At 34.9% G+C, this 19984-nt stretch overlaps 1 protein-coding gene across 2 annotated transcripts in view; it reads right to left on the minus strand.

The window, feature by feature from the left end:
- SMCHD1 (structural maintenance of chromosomes flexible hinge domain containing 1) overlaps positions 1–19984 on the minus strand; it is a 142773-nt gene that overhangs the window by 64267 nt on the left and 58522 nt on the right. For both annotated transcript variants that reach the window (XM_045527403.1, XM_045527402.1), the window contains exons 13-21: positions 19497–19691; positions 17591–17704; positions 16893–16999; positions 15425–15507; positions 15144–15257; positions 10073–10150; positions 9873–9992; positions 6851–6995; positions 2014–2110 (exon numbers count right to left, since the gene is read on the minus strand). In XM_045527403.1, coding sequence (XP_045383359.1) covers positions 2014–2110; positions 6851–6995; positions 9873–9992; positions 10073–10150; positions 15144–15257; positions 15425–15507; positions 16893–16999; positions 17591–17704; positions 19497–19691 — 1053 coding nt within the window. The remainder of the gene's footprint in view (positions 1–2013; positions 2111–6850; positions 6996–9872; positions 9993–10072; positions 10151–15143; positions 15258–15424; positions 15508–16892; positions 17000–17590; positions 17705–19496; positions 19692–19984) is intronic.

The raw sequence follows: 19984 nt of genomic DNA on the forward strand, positions 1-19984 counted from the left end.
GGCACGATGGCTAATGCCTGTAATCCTAGCACTCTGGGAGCTCGAGGCAGGAGAACTGCTTGAGGTCAGAAGTTTGAGACCAGCCTGAGCAAGAGCGAGAGCCCATCTCTACCAAAAATAGGAAAAAATTAGCTGGGCGTGGTGGTGTGCACCTGTACAAGTCCCAGCTACTTGGGAGGCTGAGGCAGGAGGATCACGAGCCCAGAATTTTGAGGTTGTAGTGAGCTATGATGACACAATTGCACTATACGCAGGGCAAAAGGATGAGATTCGGTCTCAAAAAAAAAAAAAAAAAAAAGGGAGAGAGAGAAAAGAAAAATAACATTAACTGAAGACAATTGAATTATGTCCATAGTTTTGTTAATAGTATTGTGACAATGTTAACTTCTTAGTTTGTATAAATATATGAGGTTCTGTAAGACTTTAATAGAGGAAATTTCTATATGCAACCTCTCTATACTATCTTTGGATTCCTTCGTAAATCTAAAGTTACTTCAAAATAAAAAAAGTTTTTAAAATCTAGAAATCTCTTTAGTAAGTTTCTATTTCTAAAGTCAAATTTTCCATAAATTTCAAGTTCTTTTTCCAGAAAAATCTTAATTCAGAAAGATATATAGAACTTGATCTTTGATTTGATTATACAAAGCAGTATATAGTACCTGAACAAATTCACATGCTCCATTTTTTTTTTTTTTTTTTGAGACACAGTCTCGCTCTGTTGCCCAGACTAGAATGAGTGCTGTGGCGTCAGCCTAGCTCACAGCAACCTCAAACTCCTGGGTTCAAGTGATCCTCCTGCCTCAGCCTCTCGTGTAGCTGGGACTACAGGCATGCGCCACTATGCCCAGCTAATATTTTCTATATATATTTTTAGTTGTCCATATAACTTCTTTCTATTTTTAGTAGAGATGAGGGGTCTCACTCTTGCTCAGGCTGGTTTCGAACTCCTGACCTCGAGCGATCCACCCGCCTCGGCCTCCCAGAGTGCTAGGATTACAGGCGTGAGCCACTGCGTCTGGCCCCACATGCTCTATTTTAAACATCATATTGATAGGGAAGTTTTTAGAATATATAGTCAAAGAAATGATACAGTAAAAAAGAGTCACTTATTATGCTACTAGTCATAGTGTCCCTGCTAGTCATTTAAATCTATTAGCTGCTTAACAGACCTAACTGAAAAATTACCTTGTTACGAGTTTATATCTTTACCTTTCCTAATTGTATTCCTCAACAAACATTTCCTTTTGTCTAAATACCAAAGCAATATGTTTAAAAATGTGAACTAGTTTCTCAAATTTCTAACTGTTATTTTTGTTCTAAGAAAAACATTCAAAAAATGTATGAAGGCCGGGCATGGTGGCACACGCCTGTAATCCTAGTACTCTGGGAGGCCGAGGCGGGTGGATCGCTCGAGGTCAGGAGTTCGAGACCAGCCTGAGCAAGAGTGAGACCCCGTCTCTACTAAAAATAGAAAGAAATTATCTGGCCAACTAAAATACATATAGAAAAAATTAGCCGGGCATGGTGGCACATGCCTGTAGTCCCAGCTACTCAGGAGGCTGAGGCAGTAGGATTGCTTAAGCCCAGGAGTTTGAGGTTGCTGTGAGCTAGGTTGACTCCATGGCACTCACTCTAGCCAGGGCAACAAAGTGACACTCTGTCTCAAAAAAAGTATGAAAAAAGTAATAGAGAGAAAAAAGAAAACAGTGTAGTCCTGGATAACTGTGTTAATATAATGGCTTTGAATGTGACAAAGCTGGAATAGGGATGATGAAGACCACTGAAAATATTTAAATCATAAATGTTTAAGCAACAACAGTGGTGAACATGTGAATTCTTCTTACATATATAACAGATAAGTCAGGTGAAAAGATGCTGATTAATTCCTAAGGACCCAATTACTGTCATCTTCTTTATAAAAATAGGTCATTCCATTTTAACTTCCTATTTCATATTTACCATATAAGAAATAAATATGTAGCAAGTATTATAAAATTTATATATAATGCTTACCTTGCCTTGACAAGAGTTTACAGGGCCCCTGGCTGTAACACCTCGAATTATACAATTTGGTCCTTTGGTTATTTCTTCATAATGTAAACATAAACCACTGGAAAAAAATAAGTTGTCTTTTAATTTCCTCTCAGTTAACAAGCTGCAGATGTGTTTTGCTTTCCTATGTGCCACTGGCATGTTTAATTCATTTTTCTAATAAAATGTTTTTTTTAAATAGGAAGAAATAACTAAACAGAAGCAAATTTGCATGAATTTCTTTTACAAAGAAAACTGATCCAAGAAGTATTGATAAGTGATATCAATGGGCTAACCACTGAAAAATGGTAGAATAGATATAATATAAAATTAAAACTGCACTTACTGAATTAGTAAAGATACAAGGCAGCCCACAATCCAGTGCTAGACCATGTATACAAGACTAAGAAAAGGAAATACCAAAATAGCCCAGGACATTTTTAAATGATGTCCTCCTCTGCCTTAGCCACAGATTCCTTCAAATCTTTTACCAGTGGGATTTTAAAAAATTTTTGGCACCTGTTATTAAACTTAGGTAAAATCTAAATAATCAAAGATAGCCTTGTAATGACATAAACTGGTTAGAATATATACTGAGATTTCCTGATTTATTGCCATGAGCAATATAATTCCTAAATCAGCTTTGACCAAATGCAGATCTTTACAGTGGTAACCTTTTACTCTGTCAAAGGTAAAGAAAGGGAAAAAAAAAGTAAAAAATACACCATGATGGAGAAAAATGGTAGAATAGAATTTAGAATAGAAGAATAGAATTTAAATATTTACAGGTATTTTCCAAACAAACTGTAAAGCTCATTTGAAAAAAGATGTAAAGGGATACACAAGATAAAAAACAGACTGCCTGGGAAAGATGGAATATTAAACACACACAGCTCCTTTCACTATTACTTAAAACCCCACTAATATGACAATAAACAGATTTCTTTTATTCGTTATTAAAGGCAAACATAAAGAAAGGGTAGAAAGGAAAAAGAGACAGGAGACCAAAACTTATCTACTAGAAAGCAGGACAGACCAGTGGCAAATGACTTAGCAGTCCCAAGAAAGCTGAATCCTAAAACAGCAATAGAAAGACTGGAAATCAATTTATACCACAGAATCCCCAGGTACTGCTCAGGAACTGGTTGTACCAGAAGAGAAGAAGAGAGGTCTGGGATCTAAACTTTGATCAATACTTTTTATTTTAAAGCTTTCCCTTTTGCCTCCAAAGTATTGATCAAAGTTTAGATCCCAGACCTCTCTTCTTCTCTGGCCAATAACTAGCAGATTATCCTCTGAAAAGGTCAAATCGGAAGATCCCTGAACCAGGGACAGCAGATAAGCTGAGAAACAGGGTAAAATACTAAAAAGAAAAGAAGAGGTAATCCTGAATGAATGTATATGGACACTGAGGTCTCTCCTCCCCAACTCCCATGGCAGCCTTGTTCCTTGACTGGCTAGGAACTAAACTATTCACCTTTCCAGGCAAAAGACTGAAGATCCTTCTTTGAGGAAACTGCCCAGCCCAAGACCTAAAGATACTGAAAACAGGATTTCCCCCACCAAAATGCTCCAGACAGACGTCCTACAGTTGAGCTCACATGTTCGCAGAGTTTCCCATCTGCGTTTAAGTTCTCTACTCCTTTACATGCACATGGCCAATAACAAGAGACATGAAGAAACCAAGAACAAATAAGAAAAAGCAACAAGTTGGAGACAACAGAGAGTATCTGTATAGGTAAAAGAAAGATTAAAAAAAAAAAAACCCAAACTACTATTTATTTTATCAGTGCAAAAAGGTATTACATTCATAAAATAGGATCTACAAAAGAACATTCAGAGAATCAGGACAAATTCATGGAGATTAAAAATATGATAGCAGAAAGGAAAAAAAATCAAAGATAAGGTTGAGAAAATATATCAGAAAGTAAAGTAGAAACAAGCAAAAAAGATTAAGAAAAATAGAGAAACATTACAAAAAGCAGAGATCCAATCCAGAAGGTCCAACATCCAATAAACGAGGATCCCAGAAAGAGAAAACCATGATGACAGGTGCAGAATGAAGTATTTCAAATAATGAAGAGATTTATACAAAGATATATCACTGTGAAATTTCGCCCCCTTGAGAATGAAAAGTATATCCTATAAGTTAAGAGAATAGGAAATATATATATTTTTTAAAACCAAAATAAGCTTAAACTAACCAGCAACACTGGAAGCTAGAGAGAAAATAATGAAGCAATGCTTTCATATTTCTGATAGAAAATAGTTTCTGGCTTATAATTCAATCAATCAAGTATCAGGCTAGAATAAAGACATTTCACAGCAAAAATTTCACCTCACACTTACTCTTTCTCAGGAAACTAGTGAAGGATGTGCTTCAGCAAAATGAAAGGGACATGGGATTTTTAAAAACTACTGGAAATCCATGAAAGGTCAAATGCTAAATAAAATAAGCCTCTGAACAGTCTCACAAGTCTGGAATGTTTCCTCAGGGACCAAGAACCATCTCTTTGAAATGTAATTTAAAAAGATAATGCCCTACCTCCCAATTTCCTGGGAGAGTAGGAGACTGAACTCTGTTGTTGGCTTACTTCAAATTGCAGCCTCTAATCATAAATACCTCTAATCATAAAGATCCCATAAATTTAAGGATTTTATCTTGAAAGCATGGATGTAATGGTTTGTACCCACTAAGCTATATAAAACAGCAACATTCCATTTGTCTTTGCAAATCTCTTAAGCTGACTGCATCACAAAGCTACTTTCTTTCACATCTACCATTAATGGAGAGGATTTCTGGGTTAAGAGAAAAGTTCTGTGTTTAATCCTATTTCCCCTACTTCCAATACAGAAGAAAGACAAAGACAATCCCCAGGATGAAGGTGGAGGAAGATCACAAAATGACAACTATGAAAGCATAAAAACAATCCGTCCAAACAGAAGCACATCACAAGCTCAAAGAGATGTCTCCAAAAATATGAAACTGACAGATTATCACCTAAACATCTTCAAAAGAGACTAGACAATTGACAGAGACTTTAGGGTTTAACTTGTAATAAATTTAGCAAAGAAAAAAGTATAGTAAAAATAAAGTTGTGAAATAAAGTAAGTAGAAGTTCCATAATTGTAACAAAGTAAGGACTAAATACTGATCCAGTGAGAATAGAACTTTACAGAAGAATGAGGAACAGGAAAGATACCTATTTGTAATGAAGGTGGCAACAAGAGTATGTCCTCATCTTCCATGACCATTAAGTCAGGAGGTAATGCCTAAAACTGAAAAATCTAATAGTAAAATTAAAGTTACACATATGGCAGTAGTCACCAAAAGAATCAAGTAAGAAAGCTGAAAGAGGTTCTCTGAGAAGTGGATTGTGGAGTAGGGAGGAGAGGAACCCTTCTATTTTATGACAAGCTTGTCAATCTATTTGATTCTTTAAGCCATATGCATGAATAAATTATTTAAATTTAAATAACACTGAGAAAAACAAAAATAGCAAAGAAACGCACCCATTCAATGGTCCTACTTAACTGAAGATACATTCATGTGAACATGCTACCAAATTTTTTTTAAAAGTCCAAAATCTTAAATATCACCATGTATGTATGGCAGAGACTTCATATGTAAGAATATTCTATCAAGGGTAAGAGGGAAGTTATAACAGATAATAGGTATAGAATAATGCACTAATATTTTCCATTTGTGTCTAGACTGCATGTTTTTAGTGTTTTATTACTTAAATAAGTATTCAACTCTTCCATTGCTGTTTAATATTCAAATTGATACAATATGTCAAAAAGATAAGAAGGACTTTTGGCAACTTGAACACAGAAATATAAAAAATTAATTTTGAATATTTTTTATAACCATGTATTACTTTTCAGAAACTTAATTATGGCATAACCTTGACACAACACTATCTCACTAGTCTGTCAACTTCGAGAAAGCAAATTTCCTTATTCACTTCTATATCGCCAGCTACCTGGAATATAACACCTTCTCAAAAGATTGAAAGTAAACAATTCTATCACAATGGGAAAAAAATACATAGAGACAACAGAAGAAGGTATACATAAAAAGTATGCATAAAAAGACAAATTTGGCAGCCAATGCAAACAAAGAAATATGTACCATTTATACAAATTAATGTTCAGAAGAAGAAACAACTCATGCTCTTCAGACTGATCAGCAATTTCTTCCTGGCCACCTCAGAAAGAGGTGATTAAATAATGAACATCATCAATAACATCAATGGACAGATGTTAAGTCTCTCAGAGCTATTTCTTAAGGCAAGGGCTTGTAAGGGCTACTGAAGTAAGGACAAACTCTAAGACAGGACCCAAATTTCCAGGGAAGGCATAAACTTTATTGCTACGGTTTTTAAAACACCAAAATTGCATTGGCAGGTTAAAAACCTACTACTAGGTAATACCACTAAGTTTAAATGGCCATAATGTCTAAGTAAACAACAACAACAACAACAAAATAAATACTGGTATTACTAACAGAATTGCCAGGAGACATCATATCATACTTGGAAAAGGAAACAGAGTTAAGAACTAAACACCTAAATAACTTCAACAGTAAATTCAGTCAAAAGATAAACTTCAGTGAAGCAACTTACATATGATACTGTAGTCACAGAGGACAGTTTGGAGCTAAATAAATCCTCCAGATATCATAAAATTCACTAAATGTTTTAAATGATAGTAACAAAGTTAAAAACTTCACACAAATAATTTAAGTTTAAAAAAAGAAAAGAGGGAATGCTTAGCAAATATGAAAAAACAAATACAAATTGTTCCTTCAAATTACCTTGCTTCAAGAACTGGCTGAATATCAGTTACTAGTTGACTAGCATGACCAAATTCATCCTGAAACTCCAGAGGGATATTGAATGGAACTCCAACACGAAAAGGAGGATCCAGTAGACCAAATGAAAATTTCTCTGGCTTACCCTCTTTAACAAAAACAAAAGTGAAAACAAAAAGCAAGTTCATTGGTCAGAAAATTCACTGGAGGTCAGAAACAGTTTAGGACTATGATAAAGATGGCATTTTAAATCTGTGCAAAAATTATATAAATTTTATTGACAATCCACTTGGGAAAATAATAAAGTTAGATCTTTATCTCACACCATACATAAAAGTAAAATTCTAGAGGTGGAGATAAATTTATTTTTAAACTAAGAAATCATTAGAATATAAAGAATATGTTTATAACTTTATCAGAAGAATGAAATTCTAAGGCATAAAACAATCATCAATAGCTATAAAAGGATATATTTGCCTAAGGTAAATAAAAGAGAAACTCCACATGAAAAAGTATTTGCAAAATATGCAATAAAGAATTAAAATTCAGAATTCATGAAAATCTCCTATAGACCAGCTGTTCTCAAAGTGTGGCCTCTAGTCTAACAGTTTCAGTCATCCCCTGGGAACTTATTAGAAATGCAAAATCTAGGGCCCACTTCAAACCTGCTGAATCAGAAACTCTGGGGGGAGAACCAGCAGGCTGTGTTTTAATAAGCCCTTTAGGTGATTCTGATACAAACTCAAATTTGAGAACCACAAGTTTAAACTATTAAAATAGGCACAACAAATGAACAGGCTTTCACAGGTGACATACAATGTCCAAAAAGGCTAGAAGAGGTACACAACCTCAAAATTACAAAATAGTTTAACCACCAAATATGCAAAATAAATACATAGTTTAGCCAAGAATGAGCATGTGGGAAACTGAAATTCTCATAGTCTGCTAGTGAGGGTCCCACAGCATAGCCTTTTGGGAATTCTGCTTCTTGGTATCCACTCTAGAGAGATTCCAGCAGATGTACACAAAGCAGTATAATTCTCTTCCAACACAGCAATATCGTTTGTAATGGCCAAAAAATTAGAAACAACCTAAAAGGTTCATCAACAGGAAACTGCTTAAACTATAGCACATCCATACTATGAAACATATTCCACAGCTATTTAAAGAACATGGTAGATTTATATGTACAACAAGAAACAGTCTCCCAAAAAATTGAAGAAAAGAAAAAAAAAAAGGAAAGAAAACAGTCTCCAAGGCAGTCCTTCTGATCAAAGAAGGTAATCACAGCTACTTAGATCAGTTCTCCCCAAAATCCCCATAATAATGACACTACAGATCTTTTTTAAGAGACCCAAAAACCTACAAAAAAAGCAAACAAGAAAAAAAGACAACGGTAATAGAATTTGAAGGCTAGAGAACACATGGACAAGGCGAACTGACTTAGCAGAAAGGTCCAAGCACGTCAAATCCTCAAACAACAAAGTTACCAGAGACCCAATCTGCTTCACACTGTAAGACACTCAAAAGGCTCAGGAATGGCTATATCAAGTTGCAGTAAAATTGGAATAAAACTGGAAGATCTGTTGAAGTCTATTTAAGAAACAGTTCCCCAGATCCTCATCCCTTAACGCACGGGCCAAGTAACTGCCCTCCTCATCCCCAGTAAAGATGAAAAGTTTATTCTCTGGGAAAAGAAGAGTAGGTCTAAGAAGTAAGGAACGCAGCACTACTAAAAGTCTCAGAGTTTGTTGCAAATAAAAAAAATCAACTGAAAGATTATATACTAAAGTGAGACAACCCCCTCAACAGTCTTCCCCAGCTTGGCTCCTAAAATACTGGCAGCCAGGTCTTTACCCTCCTAGCACATGACTAGAAGGCTCTACTCTGGGAATCTGAACAGCCAAAGAGAGAAGGCCTAAAAATTCTCATACCATAATTTCCCCCAATGAAATAGAAGTTTTCAAGTGTTCTATTCTTAAATATGAGCAAATCACTAGTCATGTAAGAGAGTATCTCACAGGAAAGACTCAGAGAAAGAGAGAAAAAAAGTAACAAGAAAGAAACAGACTATGAGTAAGGAAAAATGCTTCAAGAAAAACTCCAACTATTATTAACATCTTCACAGAATTAATAAAGATATTGAATTAATGAAGTAGGAAGAGAATGCTTTGAAAAGGAATAATGGGGGTGGGGGGAAATTTAGAAGCTAAAAATGATAGCAGAGGGGAAAAACTCAATAGAAAGTATAAAACATCTAGTTAAGGAAATCTCTAATGAAAGAGAAAAACAAAACCAAGCAATGGAAAATAGAAAAAAGAAAAAATATTAATAGTATATTGGATCCTTGAGTACAGCCTTTTGACTGAATCCAAATTTTACAGAACAGATCCTTTTAATACAGGGATTTGTTCTGTGAAGTTTGGATTCAGTCAAGGGGCCACACTTGGGGATCTGGAGGGCCACACATGGCATTAAAGTTATAGGTTCCCCACCCCTTGTATACAACATCAATTTAAGGAAATCTCCAATGAAGTGGAAAACCAAAGAGATGGAAAGTAAAAAAAAGGAAAACAGTGTATCAGAGATCCAACATTTTAATATTACATGTTCTGGAAAGAAAGCATACAGTAGGAAATCAAAGCAATGCAAGAAAATTCCTAGAAAATAAAACAGGAGCTTCCAGACTAAAAGGGCATACAAGGTATTCTGTTGGATGAAACTGGATGAAAACAAACTCACACGAAATGATACAATTTAAAATTCTAGAAATTGGGGGTGTCACATGCAAAGGGTCAGGAATTAGAACAGCATTAGACTTTACCAGCAACAATGGAAGGTAGAAAACAATGATGTCTTCAAAATTCAGAAGGAATATGATTACCAAGTTGATTTTTAAGGCCATTTAAAAATCCAGATGGTTACCTAACTGTTCAAACATCTTTTACTGAATTATCTATCTTTTCCTTTTTGATTTAAAATGCCACCTTTAGCATATATAATTATATATTAGTATTTTGCTTACCTTTAACAGAAAATTTAATTATTTTAGATGGTAGTGGTCTTCCTGCATAAGTGTCTGCATTACTTTCATTCAATACAACTTGTAATTTCAATGTGTAATTCCCCAACTTTTGAATGTTTTCTGGATAAATTAAGAACAATTAAAAATCAAGTCAGCATAATGCAGATGAATTTTTTAACATTAAGAATAAGAACACTCACCCATTTTTTTAAACCAGTAAGGCCATTTTCCTCCATGTTGACTAATATGAGAAATGATTTCTTTATTTCCACTTGAAGCTTAATAAAAGAAAAAAGAAGCAATTTGCCTTGAGAAATTGAATATGAAACATGAATATAAAATGTCACCCTGGCAAACATCTTTATTTGCTGTACATTTTAAAATTTCTTTTAAAGCTTCAAAAGCTCTAACATCATCCTATGCAAGTGAACAATAATGAAAGTCTACTCATTCAGCTCCTTAAAAATCCCTTTATTTCAAGTCTTTTACTTTATTTGTAAAGTCTTTTATTTGTAAATAAGCTTAATTGGTACACAAAAAAGAATATATAGTGAATTTTCTTTGATACTAAGAATCATTTTCCTTAAAATTGTTTTCTCCAATTTTAAAATAGCATAGTTTATTGATACAGAGTAATCTCCAAGTTCTACTCAATTACTGTTAAGAGAAAAAAGAAATACAGTAAAGATAAGTCAAACACTAATAAAATTACTACATAAAGGAGGAGGAAGAAAATAAGACAGAGGGATTGACTTCCCTGAAATAACATGACTTTTATGAAATAGTCCTTGGTATTTATTGTCCACTTTGGAATTATGTAAACAACTTAAATATTCAAAAACCAGAGTAGCCAGGCACTGGGATTATATCAGTAATCCCAGCTACTTGGAGAGGTTGAGGGAAGAGGATTGTTTATGGCCAAGAGTTTGAGGCTGCAGTGAGCTATAACTATGCCAAAGCACTCCAGCCTAGTCAACAGAGTAACTCTATCTCTTCAAAAAAACAAAAACAAACAAACAAACAAAAAAACAAAAAAACCCATACACACAATAAAAATAAGGCCATTCATAAACAAAACCAAAATGTTTACCAAGTAGGTGACATGACCACATAGACAAGAAAGAGAATAATTTCAATTAACTTTAGAATTTTTTTTTTTTACTATTTACATAGAGAAAAATATTGTAAGGACAAATAAAGCCACAAACTAAATGTAATTCAATGGTCTTATTATTTGTAATATCAGCATTATTTTGAAACTTTATATATATATATATTATATGGTAAAGCAAATATGCAATTGTTAATACTGTTAAGAATCATGATTGTCAACAGAAAGTAAATATATTGTATGTGGCTGCATTTTTGTGACAGAGTGAGACTCTGTCTCAAAAATAAATAAATAATTAAAAAAATTTTTTTAAAAAGAGACTGGGTCTACCTCTGTTGCCCAGGATGGTCTCTCACTCCTGGCCTCAAGTGATCCTCCTGCCTCAGCCTCCTGAGTTGCTGGGATTACAAGAATGAGCCACTGTACCTGGCTTTCATGGCCGTGTTCATTCGACAATGGCACGGTTAGGTAGTCATGACCAAGAACTTAGGGCCCTCAAAACCTAAATATTTAATACCTGATCCTGGCCGGGCGCGGTGGCTCACGCCTGTAATCCTAGCTCTGGGAGGCCGAGGCGGGTGGATCGCTCGAGGTCAGGAGTTCGAGACCAGCCTGAGCAAGAGTGAGACCCCGTCTCTACTAAAAATAGAAAGAAATTATCTGGCCAACTAAAAATATATATACAAAAAAATTAGCCGGGCATGGTGGCTCATGCCTGTAGTCCCAGCTACTCGGGAGGCTGAGGCAGTAGGATCGCTTAAGCCCAGGAGTCTGAGGTTGCTGTGAGCTAGGCTGATGCCACGGCACTCACTCTAGCCCGGGCAACAAAGTGAGACTCTGTCTCAAAAAAAAAAAAAAAAAAAAAAAAAAATACCTGATCCTTTATAGTTTGCCACCCCTATCATAAAGGGAAGAGACATTTAAGAAATAACATTTTGGCCGGGTGCGGTGGCTCACGCCTGTAATCCTACCACTCTGGGAGGCCGAGGCGGGTGGATCGCTTGAGGTCAGGAGTTCGAGACCAGCCTGAGCAAGAGCAAGACCCCGTCTCTACTAAAAATAGAAAGAAATTATCTGGCCAACTAAAATATATATAGAAAAAAATTAGCCGGGCGTGGTGGCGCATGCCTGTAGTCCCAGCTACTCGGGAGGCTGAGGCAGTAGGATCCCTTAAGCCCAGGAATTTGAGGTTGCTGTGAGCTAGGCTGACGCCACGGCACTCACTCTAGCCTGGGCAACGAAGCGAGACTCTTGTCTCAAAAAAAAAAAAAAAAAAAAAAAAAAAGAAATAACATTTTGTCCAAAGGTGGGAAAACTTGGCTTGTATGGGAACCAAAAACAGCAATTGTGGTTGGAGCATGGTGAGTGAGGATGAGATGAAGTTGGAGAGAGAGGAAGAGCCAGTTGATGTGTGGAGTCTTGCAGAGCTATGATTGGTTTTCTGGGCCACTAAAGGTGAACATAATATAAAACAAGAGAGTAACATAAACAGATTTGCAATTTAAAAAGATCACTTTGGGGTACAGTGAGGTAAATGAGCTGGAGCAGTGCAAGACTGAAAGTGGAGTCTCCAATGTGGTAATGACTAAGTGGTTAAAATGAGAGATCATGATGATATGGACCTGAATGGGCAGAATAAAGATATACAGTTGTTCCTTCGTATATATAAGAGACTGGTTCCAGGACCCCTGTGTATACTAAAATCTACTAAAGTCTCATAGTCAGCTCTGTAGAGTCTACGTATATGTAAAGTTGTCCCTCCAAATATATGGGTTTCAAATCCCATGAATAATGTATTTTCAGATTTAGTTGAAAATAGTCGATATAAGTGGGCCTAAACCCATGTTGTTCAAGGATCAACCGTACTTTAGTATGGTACTTGGCTGTACACTGGTAACAAGGAATTAATAAAGGAATGGAAACACCAATCCTTTCCCAACTTTTCTAAAAAAGTAAAGAGAGAACACTTCCTAACTCACTCTATGAGGTCAGCATTACTTGATACCAAAGCCAAAAACATCACAAAAAAAAGAGAAACATATAAACTTTATGAATATTGATGCACAAATTCTCAACAAAATGATAGCAAACCAAATTCAGCAAAATTTTAAAAGAAATTTCTTAGTTCACTTAGTGTTCCTTATAAAAGAATACCTGAAGGCTGGGTAATTTATGAGGAAAAGAGGTTTATTCGGCTCATGATTCTGCTAGTTATTAGATTGAGCATTTGGTGAAAGCCTCAGGCTGCTTCCGCTAAGGGCAGAATAGGCAGAGATCACATGGTGAGAGAGGAAGAAGGAGAGAGAAGGGGCGGGCGAGGTGCCAGGCTCTTTTTAACAACCAGTTCTGTTGGGAACCAACAGAGCAAGAACTCACACTTTGCTGCCAGGACAGCACCAATTCTTTCACTAGGGATCCACCCCCATGACACAAACACCTCTCATTAGGTCCTACCTCCAACAGTGGGGATTAAATTTCAACATGAGGTTTGGAGGGGACAAACATCCAAACCACAGCTGGACTATATACAATAACCAACAGGGATTTATTCCTGGAATGTAAGGATGTTTCAACAAATAAAAACCAATCAATGTAATACAATACTTTAACAGAATGAAGGAGGAAAAAAACCCACATAATCATCTGAATGGATGTAGAAAAAGCATGTGACAAAACAATAACCTTTCATGATAAAATACTAAATAAAAATGGAATAGGAAGACACTTCCTCAACATGATAAAGGCCTATATAAAACCCACAGCTATCATATACGTTCAACTGTGAAAGACTGAAAGCTTTTCCTCCAAGATCAGGAACAAGACAATGATGCCTCCTTTCATTACTTCCATTCAACATTGTATTGGTCCTAGCCAGAGCAATTAGTCAAGAAAAACAAATAAAAAGCACCTACTTTGGAAAGAAAGTAGTAAAATTATTTTTGTTCATAGATGATATGATCTCATATGCAGAAAACTCTAAAGATTCCACAAAACAAACTGGCACAGCTGAAAAAATAATTCAGCAAAGCTGTAAGATACAACATCATAGCCTGAGCAAGAGAGTGACCCTGTCTCTAGTAAAAAAAAAAAAAAAAGATACAAAATCATGTTCAAAGTTGCAAGATTGAAATATGTACTATTGTTAAGGTGATGATAATACTCAAAGCAATCTATACATGCAATGCAATCCCTACCAAGATCTCAATGGTGTTTTTTGCAGAAATAGAAAAACTCATCCTAAATACATATGAAATCTCAAACGATCCAAATAGCTAAAACAACCTAGACAAAGAAGAATAAAGTTGGATATCTTATACCTCCTGATTTAAAAACTTACTACAAAGCTACAGTAATCAAAACAGTGTGATACTGGCATAAAGACAGACATAGAGAATCATGGAATAGGGAGCTCAGAAACAAGCCCTCACATGTATGGTCAATTGGTTTTCAACAAGTGTGCCACATATCGCTATATACTTGTGTGTCTGAGCTGTAGATTTTCAATTTTTGGTATTTTATTCAGTATGTGTTCATTTTTGAATGCCGTGTTAAGTTTTTAAGTGTTGTAAATGAACACATATTGAATAAAATACCAAAAATCGAAAATCCATAGCTCAGACACACAAGTATATAGTGATATTTAATTATCTGTTATAGAACAGATAATTAAAATTGTAAAATGTTAAGTATTTTAGTCAGTCGAGACAAAAACAATGGACAAAAAAGTTAACAAACAAGGTGATGAAGGTCAGGGAAATAGAAGATGAGCAGTAAGAGCTGGCTCTGTTCCCTTTACCACACAGTGGACGAGGCTTACTATATGAACCAAGTATTTCTGGCCCACAGGTTCAGAGCTGCAGTATTTCTGATTTGGAAGGGACCTTAAGGCTTAGCTAAATTCCTACCCAGTACAAATTCCTCTATGTATATACACCATATCTTTACTTTAGCACAGTTACCTACATGACAAAATTTAAAATAAAGTGTTTAAGAAGAATTAAAAAAATATCCACAAAAAGTAAATTATTTATAACACACTTGAAATTCCTAACTTTAATCAAATCCATTTCAGATTCCTTGGTCATCAATAATTATAAGACATTTAAATCTGCATTACAGCTTTAAGAATAATATTAAAGAAAATCAGTTTTTATACTTACAGTGTAATATAACTTTAAGCTCAACTAGGAGTTTCTTTGACCCTCCGTGACTTGTTCCTGGAAGCTTTTGCATTGCTTCCCCTTTTTTATTCAGTATTTCAATTCTTAGCGCACCTATATGAGTCAAAAATTAGAAAGAATATCTTAATTATACCCAAAGAATTTGGTGAATCCACTAAGGACTTTCCTTACATTACATTTTAATTTTTCATGGTCCTTTACATATTGGAAATCTAAGACAAAAGAAAAGTATTTTTTTGGTATTAGAAAAATAAACATACCAATGGGGGTTCCAGCAGGCCTAATCTCATTAGGCAATAATGCATCTCCTTCAGGCCAAGTTACCGACAATCTATCAGGGAGCCTGTTATGAAACCACATATTAATGTTTCACAAATTTTGCTAATTATGGTATTGGTTAGATATAAGTTATTTTCTAGTAACAAATATTTACTGTTGATATATTGTGAAAGGTTAAATGTGGAATTCTATATAATTAATCATCTAAAAATTTTTTCCTTCCTAACTATTGCTGTGGCTACTAAAAAAAAAAAAAGACAAAATCTCTTGATATTATGAGCCAAGAACTGTCAGATTTATATATTTGTTTATAGTATAAGTTATCTTTGGGAGATAGAATAACCTGTAACAATCAAAATTCAGTAAGAATCAAAAAGACTGCATCATTAGCTATACAAGCAGAAGAGTCATTTTCTACCTCTTTTACTTTATTTTTACTAATCTTTACCTCGGCAGGTACTATAATTTTCTTCTAGTTGTACACCAAACCAAGTAGTTTTTTTAAAAAAATGCCTTAATCATAGCGCCTTTAAGAGTGGCACTTCACTGGACAAAATGTAATGGAAAAAAAAAAGAGTGACACTTTAGCTATATAAGATTTCATTCTTTTTCTACAAAACAAATGGCAGATTCTGTTTTTGTAACTAGATCTCTCAATTGTTTTTCCTTTTAAAGTCAGGAAGTTCATCTCAATATATATATACAACATCTAAGAATACAAATGCCCTATCAGCAGAATGAATAACACAGTCAAAAATACTTAAACACACTACAATTCCTATTAATTTTTCTTTTTTTTTTCTTTTTTTTTTTTTTGAGACAGAGTTTCACTCTGTTGCCCAGGTAGAGTGCCGTGGTGTCAGCCTAGCTCACAGCAACCTCAAACTCCTGGGCTAAAGTGATCCTCCTACTTCAGCCTCCCGAGTAGCTGGGACTACAGGCATGCGCCACCATGCCTGGCTAGTTTTTTCTATATATGTTTTTAGTTGTCCATATAATTTCTTTCTATTTTTAGTAGAGATGGGGTCTCGCTCTTGCTCAGGCTGGTCTCGAACTCCTGAACTCAAAGGATCCATCCACTTTGGCCTCCCAGAGTGCTAGGATTACAGGCGTGGGCCACTGTGCCCGGCCTTAATTTTTCTTATTATTTTTGTCACGTACCTTTTTTTTGAGACAGAGTCTTGCTGTCACGGAGCTAGGTAATGGCGTCAGCCTAGCTTACAGCAACCTCAAACTCCTGGGCTCAAGTGATCCTCCTGCTCAGCCTCCAAAGTAGCTGGGACTACAGGTAGGTGCCATCACACACAGCTAATTTTTTCTATTTTTAGTTAGAGACAGGGTCTTGCACTTGCTCACGCTGGTCTTGAACCCTCGGCCTCCCAGAGTGCTAGGATTACAGGTGTGAGCCACCGCACTGGCCTTTGTTATGTATCTTGAAATGTGACTTACCTTGCCATTTCATCTTCTACATATTTCTTAACAGCTTTCTCTGCAACTGTCCTATCCAGCTTTGCAATTGGCACAGTTCTTATTTCATCATAAAGTGCCTGAGGTTCCTGAATAAATAAAGGTATACCAACATTTCAAAGAAAACTATTTAAATTGAACTGCAATAAAAACACCCATTTGTTTCTTTCAAAGAAATATATTTTATTTAAGTATATAAATCACAGTAGCTATCCTTACATTTTATCACAGTGTTTATTTCATTTTTTATGTAACCTCCACAGACCTGATATACCATTCAAGTATTTACAAGAGAGAATGATGTAGGAAAAATAATCTACTCCAGTTTTACAGTTATTCATTCTTGAAATATTTCTCCAATGTTTACTATTTACTAGTTTGTGGGCCCTAGAGGAAATGTGCACTTTATAAAATTACTGTGATGACTAGCAATAATGTATGTATGTTTGTGAAACATAGGGCATATAGATGTTAACATAATAATAATCTATAGCAGTAAATATTTAAAAGCTAATTAAGCTTTTAGCTTAAAAACACAAAAAAACATGCAAATACTACAACTACTTTATCCAATGGAAAAACCAAACATAAGTAAAATATAAAATACTATATCTTAACATTTATACAAAAATGGTGCCAAAAAACTGTCAATAAGTATTTTTTATTACATGAAATCTTACCATTGCAATTTGAACCTCTCCTCCTGTAGCATATACTTCTCCATCATGATCACCATAAAGAAAAAATCTTACTATGCTTCCATAAAAGACAGGAAGTGTCTTGATTGTCTTAACCTAATAGTTAGTTTTTAAAAAGGGTTTCAGTATTAATATTTATTAAGAGAAAGTTTTAATAATAATTATTTCATAGAACTTTTTCACACAAAGCAAAACCAAAAAACTGTGGTAACTATCATTAGAAAAACTAATGAAACAATCATTCTATTAATAATATTCAAATAAAATTATATTTTTGAAGTTCTCCACTTATTCGTAACAAATCTTTGTAAAAATGCAGCAGTTTCTTCATACAAATATGTCATAGGTAAGCATGTGTCTTAAAAGTCCATAATTCCTTCAATTATTATGAATGCCAAAGTACCGGAAATCTTTTTTCTCCATAAAATCTTGCTCTCAGACCATGAACTGCAATTTATGAACTTTAACAAGTTAACACGTCTTTCAAATACATGAGCTCAAAACTTGTCTATATTTCTTTTCCTTAGTTGGCTTGAAAAATCTAAGGGTAATTTCCATTAGTCCAATTCAGGAATTTCCAAAGACTACAAGAGTTTATACCCTTTCTAGCCTCATTCTAAACTAGTTCTCTTCACACACACACACACACACACACACACACACACGCACACGCACACGCACACAAAATGGGTTACAGGACAACCCAACTCTTACTGCTTACTGTTTCCCTGCACTTACCTATGTGTGTGTCTATGCTCAGATGATCTTATTTAGAAAGCATTTTACTCAATCATGCAAAGCATTTAACAAAATGATCACCCCTTCCTTCCTGTAAGTCTTCGCCTAGCTTCAGGGATACCATATTCTAGTTTCCTTTCATCTCACCAGCTTATCCCTGTCAGTCTCCTTTGCCAGCTCCTCCCTTCCATTCTAAACCCTGAATGGTGGGAGGGCTCTAGGCTCAGTCCTTTGTCTCTTTAGCTACACTCCCCACTTCTAGGTGATCTTGTCCAATTCTATGGCTTTAAGTATATGAAGGTGTCTTTCTCATCATGGAGAGAATAGATGCCCTTCTACCTTTATAATTATCTGTATAAACCCAAGCCTCTACTCCTTTCAAGGTCTACACAAATGCTCGTTCTTGCCCCATGATTTGCTCTTTTCTCCCAAGCCCCAATACCACCCAAAGTGAAAAAAATCCTCTCTTTTCCTTCTAACCTGCCAAAGCATTATTAATCCTCTCTTTTCAATGCACGTATTCTCTCCTTACCTATTATTATTTATGTTTACATCATCTCCATTTGTAGGCTATAATATCCCTAAGAACAAAGTACACATCTTGCCATTCTCCACAATATAGTCAAAAGCTGCAATAAGTTACTGTGTTTGCAGGTGCTCAACAAAGAGTATTTAAAAATCATTATTTCACATCACATTTAAAAAAAAAAAACACTGGGATCTCCATGTGAGTAAAGTTTAGAGTAAGAAACAATAAAAAACCTTGCTGATTAAGCTTTTGGCAATAAACAAGGTTTTTTTAAATGCTATAATAAATTATGTAATTAAAATCAGTTTGTCCTTTTCATTCTCTCCTGGCCTCTGAGAAGCCAATACTTGCATTTTGTTGTTACTGTTGTTAAATTCTAATACATCTAACTTAGTTTCAGATTCTACTAAAAATCAAATCTAAAAATAAGTTAAATCTCTAGAGATGATGGAGGGCACATGGTGTCAAACATGTCCTTTAAGAGTCTGAATAAGATTTTTTCATGAAATGTAAGATTGGAAAAAAGCTATTTGTAAAAATAAAATATCTTTTATATATGCAAGTTTGCATATGTATTTTAAACTAAATTGTTATAAAAAAAATAAAATAAGTTAAACCTACCAGCTGTCCTGTTTTGTATATTTTTCCATCCCATTCTATTGCCAAGTATGTTGCCCAGGGGCCTTGCTTTTTAGAAGGAAGATCAGGACGTGTAATTACTCCTTTAAAATGTGTAAATTTTATTTGTTTATCGTACTTTTCATGACAGTCCTTCAGCCATAAAGCAAATTCTCTGTCAATTTTCATTCGTTGCTCCTGTAAAATTTTAAAATGTTCTATGAAATATAGGCTAATACTAAACAAATATAACAATAGATACTTCTCATTCACTTCATTTTTCCTTCCATATACCTCAAATCAGAAAATCTAATAAAAACTAAAATATTTTGCTAAATCCTTCTCTTGTAAAACTTTAGGTGATTTCAAACAAAAGCATTACCAAACAAGACATCTTTGATATCATTCTTGGAACCAAGGTCTCAGTGGTCAATATCAACAACAAAACTTTCCTTTCCTACTTTATTAGGTCATTAAATATGAAATGTCCA

This window comes from Lemur catta, chromosome 16 (genome assembly GCF_020740605.2).
Source record: "Lemur catta isolate mLemCat1 chromosome 16, mLemCat1.pri, whole genome shotgun sequence".
NCBI lineage: Eukaryota > Metazoa > Chordata > Mammalia > Primates > Lemuridae > Lemur > Lemur catta.